General features: G+C 35.5%; 2 protein-coding genes across 2 annotated transcripts; both read right to left on the bottom strand.

Annotated features, from left to right (window-relative positions):
• Nucleotides 1–258: 258 nt before the first annotated feature.
• On the bottom strand, nt 259–9,244 carry LOC105779431 (trafficking protein particle complex II-specific subunit 130 homolog). Its single transcript, XM_012603186.2, has 21 exons — nt 9,028–9,244; nt 8,141–8,370; nt 7,649–7,830; nt 7,122–7,305; nt 6,773–6,863; nt 6,150–6,310; nt 5,727–5,816; nt 5,470–5,631; nt 5,318–5,379; nt 5,081–5,171; nt 4,560–4,723; nt 4,181–4,394; nt 3,380–3,925; nt 3,085–3,294; nt 2,485–2,866; nt 2,292–2,382; nt 2,100–2,184; nt 1,509–1,698; nt 987–1,282; nt 816–906; nt 259–686 (listed from the first exon to the last, which is right to left on the bottom strand). Exons 1-21 carry the CDS (start codon nt 9,089–9,091, stop codon nt 511–513), a joined length of 3,762 nt encoding a protein of 1,253 aa, XP_012458640.1. The 5' UTR covers nt 9,092–9,244; the 3' UTR covers nt 259–510.
• Nucleotides 9,245–11,275: 2,031 nt separating this feature from the next.
• On the bottom strand, nt 11,276–11,865 carry LOC105779427 (uncharacterized). Its single transcript, XM_012603171.2, has one exon. It carries the CDS (start codon nt 11,843–11,845, stop codon nt 11,465–11,467), a length of 381 nt encoding a protein of 126 aa, XP_012458625.1. The 5' UTR covers nt 11,846–11,865; the 3' UTR covers nt 11,276–11,464.
• Nucleotides 11,866–16,434: the final 4,569 nt, after the last annotated feature.

Genomic DNA, 16,434 nt, shown 5'->3' with positions numbered 1-16,434 from the left:
CTAGGAATCTTTATACTCTAGTCATTACTGACTTCGATGGATTTGGTAAAATAGAGAAATTACAGAGTGATCCGGATATTGGTGAAATGGCCATGAAACTTTTGATGAAATATGGGGTTCAGGCAAAAATGAAAGAGGGACGGACAACAGTTGCAAAACCCTAACGACATTGGACTATTGACTTGGCTAGTGTACTTTTGGAACAAGGACCAGATCATCTCCCAGGATCCTGATATATTTTTAAATGTTAACAATTCATTTTATATAAAAATTTCCATATAAAGCCATTTGGAATTGAATCGTGTTGGTCTGCAGATTACAATGATACACAACTCTTCTGTACATGAGCCACAACACATTACACCAACTGGTGAAAGCAGTGAAGGAACAAAATTTGGTCCAAATCTAAACCTGTGACAGTTAAAAGTTTTTTATAGAACAAAGTTTACTTATCAAAAGTGAAAATTTTATGGCCAGAGATTGAGTCAGTTTGAGGAAAATCCATGATGATCAGGCTGGAATGCAGAAGGATGAACTAAGCGCAGGAGGCAAGACACAAACAAGGTGAGGTCCGGCTGGACTGCAGCTTATGTTTGCCTCATCGATATCTGGTAGCCCGAGATGAGGGGGGTGGACATAACCGGCATTGAGTGGCATGCATAGTATGGAAATAAATATCCTTGAACCTGTAATTGGAAATAAAATGGCATTTACATTCACACCAATAGATATGATAATATGATTGCTTTATCAACTCAGCTACATAGCCATCAGGAATTATCATTAAGAAGTGAAAAGGGAAGCAGTTTTTAAACCTTGCTTGGTGGAGAGAGAAACATGCCCTCTTTTCCTCCCGGCTATCATCCAGTTTTTGGAATTCGCATTCACTTCATATAGCACATCATCCTGTCAATAAAGCAATAAACATGAATTACAGAGGTGCAAGCTTTGGCCAACTTTGGTCGAGAAGGATTATTTCAACTTACATTGGTTTGAGGAACCCTGCTCTCCTCGATGTCTTTCAACCTCTCAACCCTCCATTTCATGGTAACAAGTTGCCCGACCCGTAGACCATCAGAAGGAAGAGGTAGAAACCCAACAGCCAGGCATGGATCAAGAACAGGCCGTTGCAAAATTAGAGCACTCCGGAAGATTAAATCCTGACTAGAACCCTCAATTTCATTCGATTTTGCAGCCACAGGTGGGTGTGCCCCAATGGTCCTATCACCAGCAATTCTATAGCTGATGTTTAATATGCTCTCTGGTTGAGCCTTATTTTCATCTGTAAAAGCATGAGGTTGATTACTTGTTACAGGGCAATATGGGAAGGTGTATTACATTTCTGCGATGTTATCACATACAGGGCTTGTTAATGATAAGACTATAAATATAATGCACAGCCTCAGTGAGTCAGACATTTTAAAGTAAATAAACAGGTCGAGAATCACAGAAGCAGAAGCTTACAGCCCTATACCCTCATACTATCCTAAAAGACATGAAAACCATACCTAGAGCTGTTCCATTCCCCAAGCATACATGGAATAGGAGTCCTGCTCTTGAAGTTGGAGATATGACGAGTGGGAAAAAGCCGGAAACTGGTCTTCCATCATCTTGTCCAGCATGAACAAATCCATCTTGAAGATCAAGCCAAGCATCATTGACAGTCAATGTGGCCTTCACCTGGGAGTGCAGTGTTACCTGGAAGTAACATGAACCAATGTGAGCTTCATACAAAGTATGAAGAGTTATGGGAAATTTGTATCCCATAAATCAACGAGGAATGTCATTTTCAGCATACACAATGAATTGTAAGACTGAAACTACCTTTCTTACTGACATGCGATATATACATATATTCAGTACATATGGTAAATTCCTAATCCAACATGCAGTCGGTTTATATCTTATGAAGTGGTTTACACAATGAGCAATGCTACTAAAAAGGTATAAGCATTTCACATTTTTAGATGCTATACAACAAGCTCAAGCTATTCACCTGCAGTGTGGTTGAAAGTATGCTAGACTACATGATGTTCACTTAAAATTTACCATTGAAAGTATGCAAACATGAATGTGGTTGAAAACTACGGACATATTACCTGCAAAAGCAAAGTACCATCATTGCATTGATCTGCAACACGTGTGCTCACATGGAAAGGGTTGGTGAAATGCAAAGCTATTGTTCTGCATATTTATTACAGTGTCCGTTTAATAAAGTACAGGGAGAGAGAGAGAGAGAGAATTCAAATTCAAACATAGAGAACTAAAACTAGAAATACGAGAAGCAATACTGGTCATAGATCTGGTTGTTTGATATTCCAAACTCAAGTTTCAAAGCTACTGTCCGCATTCCATCCACGATACTTTGTTTCTGCGGGGCCCCTGCCAAAGCATGCAACATAATTGAACAAACATACATTTTTGCACACAAAACAAACATGCAGACAAAATTAAACTATCAGAAAATTTCTAGTGTTTCCGGACCTGAAGATGACCCCCTTGCAAGCTTATCATCAATAGCACGAATAGGAATCCAAAGAATTGAGGTCACATTACTGGCCCAATCTGGAAACTCTATTTTACCATCGAGGAGACTTAGCTGCTCAAAGTTTTTATTACCATCTTTCCTAGCATCACCAGAGTTTGCCATATCAGTGGAAATTTGAGCAGCATTTATGTAGGTCTCCATCTCGATGGAATGCGACTCTTCAATCTTCAGACCTGGACCAGTATCAATATGCATGACAGCACCTTTCAAGGAGTAGTTTATTGGTTGCGCTATAATTCCAATCCACTGAGCTTCATTAATCAGCAAGGCAGATGATATAGCAGCAGATAGATCAACCAGAGGTCTTGGTTTGGAAACCTAAGTAAAGAGAAGGTTTGATCAGGAGATTGAAGAAATAGAAAGAACAAATAGGATTCCTGATCTTACAGTTGTAGGTATATCACTAAGGTATAATTTTAACATTTAAAAAGTTAACTTTATAGAAATGATTATGAAGAGTATTGTCCGAAACTTTTGTTAAGCCATATTAACATGAGAGACAGCACTTATATCAAAGAGAGATAGAGAGAGAGTACCTTCAAGACAGGCCGGGTTGTTTTCTCATAGCTCATGAAATCATCACTATCTGCTGGACCTGCCTTGGAGAAACTATGAGATCTAAAAGTCAAGTGTCCAATGTGTCCAGTAAGAACTCCCAGGACATACGAACCAGGTTTTTGAGGTGGTAAAGGAAAGGTGATTGTATTCCTACCAGCCTTTAGAACAGTGGCACTAGAGCTCCTTAACTGAAATTTGCATCAAATAACCAAGTCAATATCAGCTATGATATAGCTTAAAACATACTAGCAACATCTTGTCTTAAAACCATACCTTACCACCTTCATCAGCATTATACGTAGCCATCAAAGTGAGAGTAAGAGAATCAAGAGTTATTTCATCAGGAAAGCCACTCCAAACTGTTACAGATAAGGTACCAGGATCCCCATCACATAACTCCAAAGGAGGCCCAGGATTTCCAGAAAATGTAATTAACGATGATACATCAAGCGGAACAGGGTGCTTCATTTCACTATGTGCAAGACTAACAACTTCTGACTGAAAAGCTTGGCGTTCCTTCACTGAGAATAAACCTTTATCTAGTGAAAGCAATCGTACAATAGATGTTAGGTAGCCAGCTTGGTCATTGAGTATCTTTTGACATTCAGCTAAATTCGGCAGTACTTCAGCCAATAAATCTTGCCACCCTTCACCAGCATAAAGAGCGCAAACCTTCTCATATGACTTTGCAGCTAGGTCAAAGTTCCCACGCTTAAAGCAAACGGCTGCAATTTCACCATCAAGGACAACTCCATGCCTTTTCCACCAAGAACGATGGTAATTGTCAGCAGCACCTTTAGTGAGATCCATATATTTTTGCTGCCATGACCCAAATAGAAATTCATTAGAAAAAAAGAGAAAGATAGATTAAATATTGAATATAAGTTCCCCAGATCAGTCAAATAAATCTTGAATATTAATCCAAGGAGAATGTACTTTTGGTATAAATTTTTGTTACTATTTCTAAGGAGTCAAAACCTTCCTCCACCCTGGTCCCCCCTCTCTTCCAAAAATAACCAACATAGAAGGGGTGGAAATAAGAACAATGCACATGTTGTAGCCTATGTTTGATACCTCAATATCCTGTATGGATGACAAAGTTTTCAGCAGATCAGGATTTGAAATTGTTTGCTTCAGAGCATGTTCAGCAGCAACAAAAATTTCAGCAAGCCTCATGGGTCGATCAATAGAGCCCTCAAAATTTCCAGGAGTGGAGTAAGTACGAGACATCGAAATTGCTTGCGCTTTACTTGATGGGGAAGTCTTTGAAGATGCATCTGACCCTGATCTGTCAGATTGCATACATTTACTTGACATTAAAACTTGAAAAAAAAAATGGCAAAATGAAAACAAAAAGTAAAAATATTCTTGACATGAAAAACTCAGTCTAATAGTAACTCATCTTCAAAAAAATGCTAAAGCAACATCGCCTTGATTCTTGCGATTTCCTTACCCATCAGCAAAGCCTAGTTTGCCATCAAACATCTCAGATGTGTTTCCAGCAGAAAGGGAAGCCCTCCGCCGATTTGCCTCCCGAATAAGGGCAGTAGGTTCAAGTGGCAAGGGTTTCCTCTGAATGCCAAAGTGCTTGACTCTAGGATTTTCTTGCAGAATCATCTGAATCAAATAAGTAAAGATTAAACGTGGAATAGCCATTAATGGGCTATATACTTGTGTAATGCTTAAGTAAAGTTTCTACCTTGAATAAGGCCACTAAAAAGGGAGGACCATTATTGCAGTCAACCATCTATTAAAATGTTCCATTATTGATCTTTTAAATAAATAATCGAGATCCATATCAGCAGCTTATAAACCATGAATTATGATGTTATGGCATTGAGAATACAAGATGGGAAAAAAATTGAAGCCCTACACTACTAGTTTGACAAAATCTTTACTACCACGGTGCAGCTTTTATCCAAAAGAACAAATGTGCGCTTCTGTGAGTTTTACAAATGTGGAACAATAACTTGCCTTTTCTTTCAGAAGCACCTCAGAGGCAGCTTCATCAGGAACCAAAGGCCAAACTGCTGGCTTGGGCCAAGGTAGCATGCTCAAAGAAGCACTGCTCAAAACAAAAGGCAACGATACCATTAGATAGTTTAACATTTGGCTTCGACCTCATGACTTGCCTTCTTTAAATTATGAAACAAGTAACCGAATTCATGGAAAGTCAAAAGTAAATTTGATCTACAAAGATGGAATGCATACCTGTTAACAGGACTCCTTTCTATCTCTATTCCATATCCAATTAGATACGCAAGCCTCAAGAACTGCCACAATCATCAATATGCATCAGTGGGTGTTCAACAAAATAACAAATGAAATTTCTTTGTTATTTAAAATAGGAAATAAAAAATTACCTTAACCCTACATAATGAGTAAAGATCACCTTGAAGGCGATAGAACTCCCTTTCTATTTCAGGGGTTGCAGTCCCTTCTTTATATTGAGAATTGGTTGCATTGACTAAAGCCAAGCATGCAGTGATGACCCAAACTTCACGCATACAGAAAGGTAAAATACTCTAGAACAATCCCAAGAGGAAAAGATTAAGACTAAAAAAGGGGAAAGAAAACAGTGAAAAAAATGTTGCTGACAAAAGCAAACATTATCAAATACCTCATGTAAAGCCAGGACTTTTGAGAAACTAATTACAAATGAATAACCCCTTGAAGCAACCTCAAAAGGACGATTCAGCTTGAATAAAAGCTGCAATTTAATCAGTGAGAAACTTTAGGCACATACACAGACATGCCAACTACGATGTCAAGCTAATAAATCAATGCCAGTAAAGAAACATCCATAGAACATTTCAGTAAAGCTAAAAGAATCATTTGGAAATTGTTTAACCACCTAAATGAAATGCTAGGAAATATAGCCAACAGCTACAATTCCAATAACCCATTAAGAATGGAATTATAATAAAGTTCTAAAAATTGACAACAGACACATAAACTGATTTTAATAGAAATTAGTCTCAAAGTCAGACTGTGAAATGTTGAGTACTTCAAGTCTAAAGAGTTAGCACTTAGCAGTACCAACCTTTGATTGACAAGCAAAGAGATACTGTCTGAATTCGAATTCCCTGAAAGAGTCATCTTGGACAATCTGTGTTAGAGATTTGTTTCCAGGAATGAGCAGTGCTGCCTGATCATCACCATGGTCTAGTCCTCCGAATTCTCTACGTTTCCCGCCCATATTAACTGCATTTATATATTAAATATGACCACAAAATGCTTGGCTGAAAGCAACTACCAAATTCAAAAGAAAAATGGAGCACTTCAAGACAAAAATTTAATAATTATACTTATTATAAATTTGGCATTTACTAAATGCCCTTGCATACCCTATCTACCCGGTCAACTGGAAATAAAAAACTGAGATATGAAGACATATTGCATTAGCAATTTGCCACCATGAACTTTTTATTTTTTGTGGCAGCCAAATTCCAAAGTAAGACAATTTAAGGCAAAAGTTAAGCACTACATAAAGAATGGAATTTGACCATAAGTACTACTCATATTCATATTACAACAGGGAATTCTTATTTATACAAAATCATACTGCTATTTAGAAGCATAAATAGAAATAAAAAAAATGTAGAGTAGAAAGTTAAGTATAAGATGAAAACAGACACTTAAGGAAGTGACATTTATATTTCACACCTGTTTCCAAATAGCACAATTCTAGTTCATCATATTCACGCAACGCATCCTCATGAAGATGAGCCATCTCAAACATAAATGCCAAGCTTTCCTAAGGATAAGAAAAGTGAAGCATTAACAGTCGAAGTGTTGAAAGTAAGCTTAAAAAATATACTTTTTTTTATTAGCTTAATTAGGATTATATCCCTGGAAGGACAAAACAGATTTAAGTTAAAGCCTCTCAAGTAAGTTCATGTTTCTTCCATGACCTTCAAATATGCAAAAACCATAGAAAGAAAATCATAAAGTTTTCCCCTGGATCAATATTAGCCATAACCATATTCTCTTAACTTTAAAAAGAGTACCGAACCTTCAAAATGAAAAAATTACAGAAGTTCCAAATTGGCATGAAACGCTGTTCGCTAAGCTTGCGTATCTCATCCTCATAGAATTGTATACGCCTATCCAATGTATTTCTGACAGACTCCATAATCCTGGCCTCTAAGTCTTCCCAAAAATTTGCTTCAGGGGCATATATGTCAAATTTGCAGCACCTAAGTGAACCATAGTTTTCAAGTATCAGAAAATGACAAAGGAAAAATTAAATACCAGCTTCCTGAGAGCACTACTTTTTCAAACTTTCACCACAATTTTCTTTTCCAAAGGTTTGCAACATGGGTGAACTAAGTGCAAAAAAATGCTTAACATAATGGAAACAAATCTTTAGGAATGGCAGAATATAAAGGGAGCAGAAAATCATATCAAATTTTTTATATGTTGCCTAGCCATACTTTAGATTAAAACTAACACTTAAGTCTAAAGTAATAATCAGCAGCATAAACACTATCCATGCCATCAATCAGAATGTATACAAACTGCAGAGAGCTGAAAGCTTACCTTTCCCTCTTCTTGGAGCTGAAATCAACTTCAAGTTTGGCATATACTTTCTTTGCCATTTTAGTGGCCTGATCATTGTTGGGATGGGCTCTAGACACAAATACAATAAACCATTCACGCTCATCATTTTGGACAATTAATTTCAGGCGTGGCTTAAGAATGGTCTTGAACTCATCAAGATCCTATGGAAGAAGAACGCAAATAAAAGAATAAGAAAATATAGAAGATGGAAAATAAACATGGACAAGCATATTAAGGCAAAGACTAATAAAAGAAAGAAGAAAAGAACTAGAAGCATCAGAGAAAAGTCTAAGTATATCATCATGGAAAGACAAGGTTTGCCCAGACCGACACCGTTATTTTACAGGCTCAGTTGAAGAATTATGATCTGAGTTATACAGAAAGCTAAGGATTTATCTTTTTCTCAAGTGTGATCATGGATCTAAAATTTAGTTCACCTCCAATAAAGATCATAAAATGGATTGAATGTACCTCACATGTAACAAGAACCAAAGTTGCATATGGCTCTCGGAACCAAAATAAATATTGCTCCTGAGGAAATCTGCTACGTAGTCTTGCATCAGTTGTTAATATGTATTCAGCTGGCAAATTCTCTACAAACACAGGATTCCGGGTCTTGTTATTTAAGCAAGACCTTTTGAATGGAAGCCGCTCTTCAAAACTATTCTTGACAGTAGGCCACAAGTCACTGACATCTTCAACTGTAATGCAGTTGACGATGAAATAGTTAGTTAGAAATCTGAAGCTAGGAGAAGATCGGAACAATGTGAGCTAGTCCCGACCCATGGTTCACAAATTACTATTAAATACAAACAGCTAGAAAAGAAACAAACATTGGAGTTGATAGATTAAATATCCATAGGTCATATATTTACATTTTGCATTCCATACATCTAACGGATCCAGAAGGCAAAAAGATCAAGTATAAAACTTAAAGCGACGACATTTACTAGACAGTCACCGGCATTGATGCAAGCAATCGAAGATTTAGTATTAACTTCTCCCTACTTCTAAGTTGTAATAAATCCCCAGAAAAAAATAATCAAGTACTCGCTTCATAGAATCAACTAAGAAGCTGAAAGCAACAACATTTACCTCATGATCACCAAAAATTATCCATTTTAACTTAACTCTTCACATTTAGACAATCCTTTACTTCAAAAAAATCAACTCAAAATCATGAAAAAATAACATCAACCTTTAGAATTTCCACATCAGAAATCTAACAGTAAAGTAAACACATCCCTGATCCCGCACACCCAACCATAAAAATCCCCAAAAGAGATTTAAAAGTGACCCTAAACCCAAAGTTCAATTGGAAGAGTTCAATTCAAATGAGAAGCAAAAAAAGTAATTACCAGCAATGATAAGATGGTTACAAGTGCTCTTGATTGTTTGAAACTGAGCTAGATAGTTCGCCATTCTCTTCTTTCCCGATCTATAAGAAACTTACAAAATCCATTAGATCAAATGCAGAAAGTGAAGGAAAAAAATGGTTAATTTATCTTAGTGAGAGATTTGGAGTGTTAGTTTCGCTTATGCTCCAACCCAAGGATCTAGTTTCTCCTCCGCTTCGTCCTCGTTAAGCGCTATGTTTTCTCAAAGTGTCAGCTGGGCCTCATTAATGGCGTCGTCCATGTTTCAAAGAGTTTTCTTAGGCCCAACTAAATAAGGCCTGAAAGAAAAGATCGATTTTAGCCCAAATTACTTCTCCATTGCCTGCAAATGCTGTGTTTTACTCTCCTGAAAGAAACATTCCAGGCTAAAGTATTTGGCTGAATGGATGTGGAATACAGGTATGTATTTGATACGAATTTTTACAATAAAGAGTTGGGGTAACATAGTTTCGAAATCCCAGGCCAGCAAACACACACATGAAGGCTATCCAGGATGTTACATTGATAATTGAGTTTGCATATTACTGTATTAAGTGATACTAATATACTAATCAGCCTTATGGACCATCTTCCTTTTGCGTTTTAGGCTTCTCTGGAGTACTTTGTCTGCCCTCCAGCATTGCTAGCTATGGGTTCCACAAACAAAGCCTTACACAGTTTGACTTGGTCTTTCCTTTATTCAACTGCTTCAATAGTTAATCTGACTTGGTCTCTCTCAGTCTCTCCTATTCTACAGCTTCAACAGGTTTAATTACTAATCTGATGTAAGATTCTTTTTAGTGTATTCGGTTGTTCTTTATTTTAAATAATTCTCCTCTAACATGAGATATTTTTGGACCTCCGTACTGTCCTTAGATCAAGGTAGGATTTTGTCTTCTAATTTTGTAGAGAGTGGTACCATCTCTCCCTATTATAAGTTAGATATTCAAACTCTACCAATACTTAATAACCACCATTTTCTTGATAATTAACCGTGTACTACATATGGCCTGATTCAATGAGGATTCTCGCTTTGCAAACTCCATAACTCCATCTGGAACTTTGGCTTTCCATAGATCAAGAGGCAAAACCTTTGACTTTCCATATATCAAGAGACAAAATTTTGATTCAACTTGAGACAATACTGATCCATTGAAGGATTTGTCTTATTTTTGATAAATGTTATTTTAAAAACCTCTCCAAAAGGAGTTAAACTCTCCTCCACAAAATGTGTCTTTTCAACTAGACCAAACGGTACATGCCTCCCCTCAAGTATCCTATATCTTATAGGTTGGGAGTTTAAATCCTACCATAGGCAAATGACCGTCATTTCCTTTGGTAGTTGATTTAGTGTCATGCACGATTTAATCTAGTAAGGCGTTCCTTCTTTGTGAATTCATGTTCTCTTCAGTCACTTAGATTTTCCATAGAGTTGGAAGAAAAAATCTGAACTCAACTCGGGGATAATATTAACCTATTAATGGTTCCACTGGCTTTGATCAAATGGCACTTCGAAGTCTTCTCCATAAAAATTCGGTCTCCCTCGACGAGTTCCAAAGGTGTATTTCTTGCGAAGTGTCATTTGGAGAACCATGTGGATATATTGGCCATTGAAGCATTAAGTTGTTTTTTCTTCTGCAGGTTCAGACTGGTGTTGCATTGTCTTTCTGAGCAGCAGTTTTTTGTTTACTTAGAATGGACTCTCCATTGTTTTGAATCGCCCTTAATGCTGTTTTTACGCTGACATTAACTATATGTCATGTCTAATGTAAACTTCGCCTTGCTAATATACAACAGTCTCATTCAATTCATTGGGTATATGGTTATATATCTTCTGACCATGTTGCTTGAATGCAAGGCAAAGCGCATTCTACTCTCTTGGCTTTGCTTCAAATGGATTATACTTACCATATTTTGATTTCAACATGAGAAAATCTTCAAAAACGCAAAGAAACCCATGATTGTGCTTATTATCTATCAGTTCTTTATGACCGAAAGAAACAAAAAAGTGAAAGAAGATGCTTGCACAGTTTTAAAATAATCAAGCTTTTGAGAGGTTCCCCTCTTTTCTATTACTTTAATTTGCCAATATTTCCTCAAATAGTTTTCAGTAATTTCAATGGTATTTGCTTATATTCTCAGTTTCAGATTTTGCAGATGTTGTGATTTTAGCTGCCATTATTTGGTTTAAACCTCATTCTGGGAATTAAAACAATACCATGGCAATGGATTTTAAGGTTTCCAGAAACTTATCTGAAAGACCCCCCAAAAAAAAGGGCTGAAAATTCCAGTCTATGATATACAAAATCAAAGTTTAACCAACCAATCAAATTCATTTACATATACACTCTCTATAAACTATAAATCCCCTAATGTCAAAACTGGTAAAACAAAATGAAAAGAAACAAAAGCTGAAACCTTAAGCCATAGACATGTTAGAAAGCCTGCTTGGTGTTGGCTTAAAGTTCCACCACCTAAGTGTCATCTTACGATTTGGTGAAGGAGTCAATGCCCTCCTCAATATCTCTTTATTAGCACTATATCTCTTCAAGTTCTGCTTTGGCACCATGTAACCATGCCTGCTACAAGGTGCTGAACCCGGACGGCTCGAACACGTACACCTCGGACGACGTCCCGATGATGATGATGCCATGTAACTTTTCCTACGACCCCGGTTCTCCTCCGCCGCCGGTGACGCCGGAATGTCTAAACCTTGTGTAGTTTGTTTCTCAAAGATGGTCAACTGCATATTTGTGGAGTAGGTGAAGAAGCTGAAATTGGTCATTAATGCCTTGTTCATTTTGATTTGTTAAGCTTATATAGATTCCATTATATATATATATATATATATATATATTTTGTATTTCTTTGAAAGCTGTTTCTTTGATTGTAAGAAGGGAGGCTTTGACCAAAATTTTTGAGATTATGGTGGACATGAGATGACTGTAATATTTTGACTACAAAAATATTAATTTTTTTTTCACTCGGTTTCATTATTTGCTTTAATTAGAAGGAATTTTACATGTGATTTTTAAGCTATAAATGCTTATTTTGTTAGGGAAAAATTATGATGAATGAGTTGGACCACAAATCCAACTCCACTACTTAATTTTGACTTCCACACCCAAATGTCATGTCATAATCAATTTTATTAAATTTTGTGAACCACTAAGCTACTCTTTTTTTCATTGGAAAATGAATTTAACCTTTAAGATGTCATGGAAGAGACATTAAGATTAATTATCCAAATTTGATATAGCATATTGTTTTAAAGGTCAAAATATAATTATGTAGTGCCTTTTTTTTTTTTTCACAAGAAAATGACTAAAGGCATCTAATCATCAAGCATTGAACCCTAGGCCAACTCATTATTTAATTTCTTTTATTTTTAATAAATGCTTGTAAAAACAATTCAATGAGTTAATGGTGAGTGCTTTTGAGTTGTCTCATTTTTTTTCATCAAATGTAGGCAGGCAGCTAAGACCCATCTCTCATCTTTACTCTTAACATGTCTACCCCTTTTTTATATTTTTTTAATAAACTTTTTTTTATAACCATTTTAAATATTTTTAATCAGACTATTCCTTTATATATATCCTGAGCTTAATTTTTTTAATTTCAAAAATACTATTATTATATTTTATTTTCTAATTAGTTTTTAAAGTTTTATTTAAAAAATCTAGAATTTTCACTATCATTGGTGATATTATATTATAATTGTGATTCATACTGCAAAGATGATTTGCTGTGCTGGGTCATTGGGAATGGCCACAAATTCATCCAAACCACATAAGCAAAAAACTCAGTGCCAGCTTGTTGCAGCTGTGCAAAATCCCTTTTATTTATTTATATTTTTTAAATTTTCCAAATCTAATTGTTGAATATCTTCCCTTTTTCTTTTTTATTATATATGATTTCCAGCAAGAAATTGTTTTTTTTTTTTATTTCATTTTCTTTTTGTGCAATTGTGTGTCATCCAAGGCAAATTGTTGCTACTTTTTTCTTTCAAAACTTAAAACAATAGAAAATTTATTTATGATATATTCACAACTTATGATATTTTAAAGGTAAATATGGATTGAATTAAAATCATATTTTATTTGGTATTTAAGATCTAGAAAATATTTAAACCAATCAAAATTAAAACCCAATTTAACTGATAAAAATCCAATTATATTTAATATTTATTTTAATATTGTGCTGCCTGCAATTGTATAGCCTAAATTCATTTTCTTCTTTAAAAGAAAATACAGCCTATTAATTGAAATTTCTCTTCTGCTTTTACAATTCGCACAACTAGGTCCTGATTATGGCAAGTGATTAATTCTTTTTTCTAAATCATTTTGCAATTAGGTTGATGCAAGAAAAAAAACATTAAAGTGGACATTAAATTCAACAACCTGGAGTTTGAATTATAAATAGGTCCTCCGTTATCCAATGCTGCTTTTTTTGTTGCTAGTGTCAATTTCTGCTTCACTGTTAGACCCGAAAATACTAAGCACAACATGAATATATCATAAAAGATTAATTAAAATATGAATGGTACGAAACAAGTATACAGATGTGTCAAAATTTATATCACATAATTTATTAATGACTTAAATTTTATGTAATACTTTAAATACGAATAAATATATAATATAATAAAAATACTCCAATTCTGTCCAATTAGGTTGTTAAAATGTTTAATTCTACTTAGCTGCTTTTTTTTTCCAGTTCAAATAATGAATTATGGGCCCAAGATTTGTATGGGAATTTTAGTTGCGCCATTAATGAAAACCCTATTCTTTTTTTATAGGGATCATTGATGAAGAAGAAAGAAAAATCAAAACCTATCAATTAAGCTTTTCCTTTAGAAGGAGATGATGGATAATGCTTCTTCGTAAATATGTCCCGTATTATTAACATTTTTGATTCTAACAATTTCTCTCTTTCTTTTGAATAATGACAAAATCTCTGTTAAACAAATAAGTTTACAACATATAAATATTGTTTTGAAATAAAATTTAAATAAAAACAATTTCATTTATTTCGTAAAATTTAGATGATTTCTTTAAAAAAATAATCTTTAAAAGATGAATTGATGATACACAAAATAGATGTAGAGAGTCATGTCAGGTGGTTCTTTGAGTTAAGGAGAAGAATAAAAGGTTTTGAGATGAGTTTGATAGAATTTTTAGTGTCAAGGAGTGTTTTGGAGAAATCTGGTCAATGGATAAGGCTTATATAGTTTGATATAAATCCCTTTGAACATGTATTTTACTGAGGAGAGTTAGTAGCCGAGTCATGGTTGATGTCTTGTTAACGGGCAGGTTGGACCAATGTGACTTTGTGTTTCTACATATGTTGACTATGAAGGAGATAGGTATTAATGAGAGATCTAGCCTAAACCTAGTAGGTGTGGTGGCTACATGTCGCTTAGCGAGGTGGTTTTTTTTATTGTAAGTTGGGTGAGCCTTTCATTGGTTGTAAATTGGACGAGCCCCTCATTGTTCTCTCCTTTAGTCAAGGTAGTCAACTTAGTCTAGGCGTTTACATATAATAATTGTCCCCGCAATGAGGCTGAGAGCAATAACTTTGGATGTAAAATTACACCCATAAAGGTGATTTAAGTGTTGTTGCAAAGGGACATTGAACAATCCTATTATCAATATGAGTTTTAGGTTCCAAAGGGATTTTGTTGTTTGAGTGATGTGGAGATGAATGAAAGGGGGTTTCATTTGCCTCTTTATGTATTTAAGATAGGATTCCATTTGCCATTGCATCAGTTTTTTTTTTATGTATGCCATATATGATTTTGGTATTGCTACTAGCCAATTGTCTAGTACATCGTAGTTGATTAGGATAGATTTCTTTTTCAACTATTATGAAATAGGTGAACCTACTATGTTAGAGACGTAGTGATAAAGAAGAATGTCGTGTTTTTACTTAAGATTTTCACCTTTACTAAATTTGAATTAGGGTAGATAAATTTTGATGAAATAATTAAGAATGCTAAAATAAAGAATCCAAGAAATAATCAATCATGTTGAAACAAAGAACCCAAGTCTATCTTTGCCTTCCCTTACTTGATCTTTCAATACTCTTGTTGCAGAAACCACATATTTTCCTAAAGATAAAGTCTAAGAACCTCAACCTTTGGAATTAAAATATTTTTCCATGTGGAAATATGGAAAACATGGAAAGCTTGCAATTGCTGTAACACCTCTAACCAGTATTCAACGTCGGAACAGGATTACGGAGCATTACTAGACTTATAACTTAAACAATTATATTTTTCATAATCAAATATCATTCAAATAAAAAACCATTCAAATACATTCATACAGTCCCTAATACGAGCCCTCGAGGCCCCAAATAGACATTAAAAGTGGTTCGAGACTAAACCGAGTACTCAAGAAATTTTTAGAAAAACATTGAAAATTTTCAAAGTACTGAGGACACACACCCGTGTAGCCAGGCCGTGTGTCTCACACGGCCAAATGACACACCCGTGTGGCTAGGTCGTGTGTCTCACACGGCCAAGAGACAAGCCCGTGTGGCCAGGTTGTGTGTCTTACATGGTCAAGAGACACGTCCATGTGGGCATTCAAAATGGGGACACATGTCGTGTCCCAGCAAGTGTTCGACCTCATGTAACTCACTGACTTGGGTCACACGGCCAACCATACGCCCGTGTGCCAGGCCGTGTAAAAACTGAAGGGTATACTGACTTGTACCACACGGCCAAGCCACAAGCCCTTGTGCTAGGCCGTGTGAAGCTACTGCCTTGATTTCTATAGAAGTATCAGGGACACACAACCATGTCACCTGGTCGTATCTGACACACGACCGTGTCACACGCCCGTGTGGACAAAAATAGGCCATTTTCCAAGCCATATTCTTCACCCACATTGGTACCAACCTATACACATCATTTTGCACATAACCATGGCATAAATAAGCACTCAAAACCAACCAATATCAAGTTTATATCATGTACTATCCACACATACAACATAATATCCATAAGCACATTCATATGACCACTTTAAAACGTACCAAATATACTTCCAAAGTCTACCTAAATGATCAATTACATATATAAGACATTGTGCCTAAAACTTAGCATACATACATATCTAAAACACAATCATTTAGTACCAAACACAATCTCACAAGCAAGGCATTCATATAGCAACCATACACCACATATCATAATGCTATTGACACATTTTTACATATCAACACATATACCATTTTCAAGCCAAATCATTTGGCTAAATACATAACAAAACATATAGGCCACATTAGCCAAAATACCTATACATACCATTTAACCCAAAATGTAAAGTCCAAAATACCAAAATAAGAGTTTGATAGTGTGACGTGATCTCCGACAACTTCCAA

This window comes from Gossypium raimondii, chromosome 1 (genome assembly GCF_025698545.1).
Source record: "Gossypium raimondii isolate GPD5lz chromosome 1, ASM2569854v1, whole genome shotgun sequence".
Lineage (NCBI taxonomy): Eukaryota > Viridiplantae > Streptophyta > Magnoliopsida > Malvales > Malvaceae > Gossypium > Gossypium raimondii.
The sequence above is the reverse complement of the archived record's forward strand: the minus strand, read 5'-3'. Positions and strand labels throughout refer to the sequence as shown.

Bases quoted from the DNA above. Each gene is read 5' to 3' on its own strand.
- LOC105779427 (XM_012603171.2), bottom strand. From the start codon at position 11,845: ATGAACAAGGCATTAATGACCAATTTCAGCTTCTTCACCTACTCCACA.
- LOC105779431 (XM_012603186.2), bottom strand. From the start codon at position 9,091: ATGGCGAACTATCTAGCTCAGTTTCAAACAATCAAGAGCACTTGTAAC. The intron at 4,395-4,559 runs GTAAGGAAATCG...GCAATCTGACAG, and splicing joins AAACTAGGCTTTGCTGATGG to ATCAGGGTCAGATGCATCTT. The intron at 2,867-3,084 runs GTACTCTCTCTC...CTCTTTACTTAG, and splicing joins CAACCCGGCCTGTCTTGAAG to GTTTCCAAACCAAGACCTCT.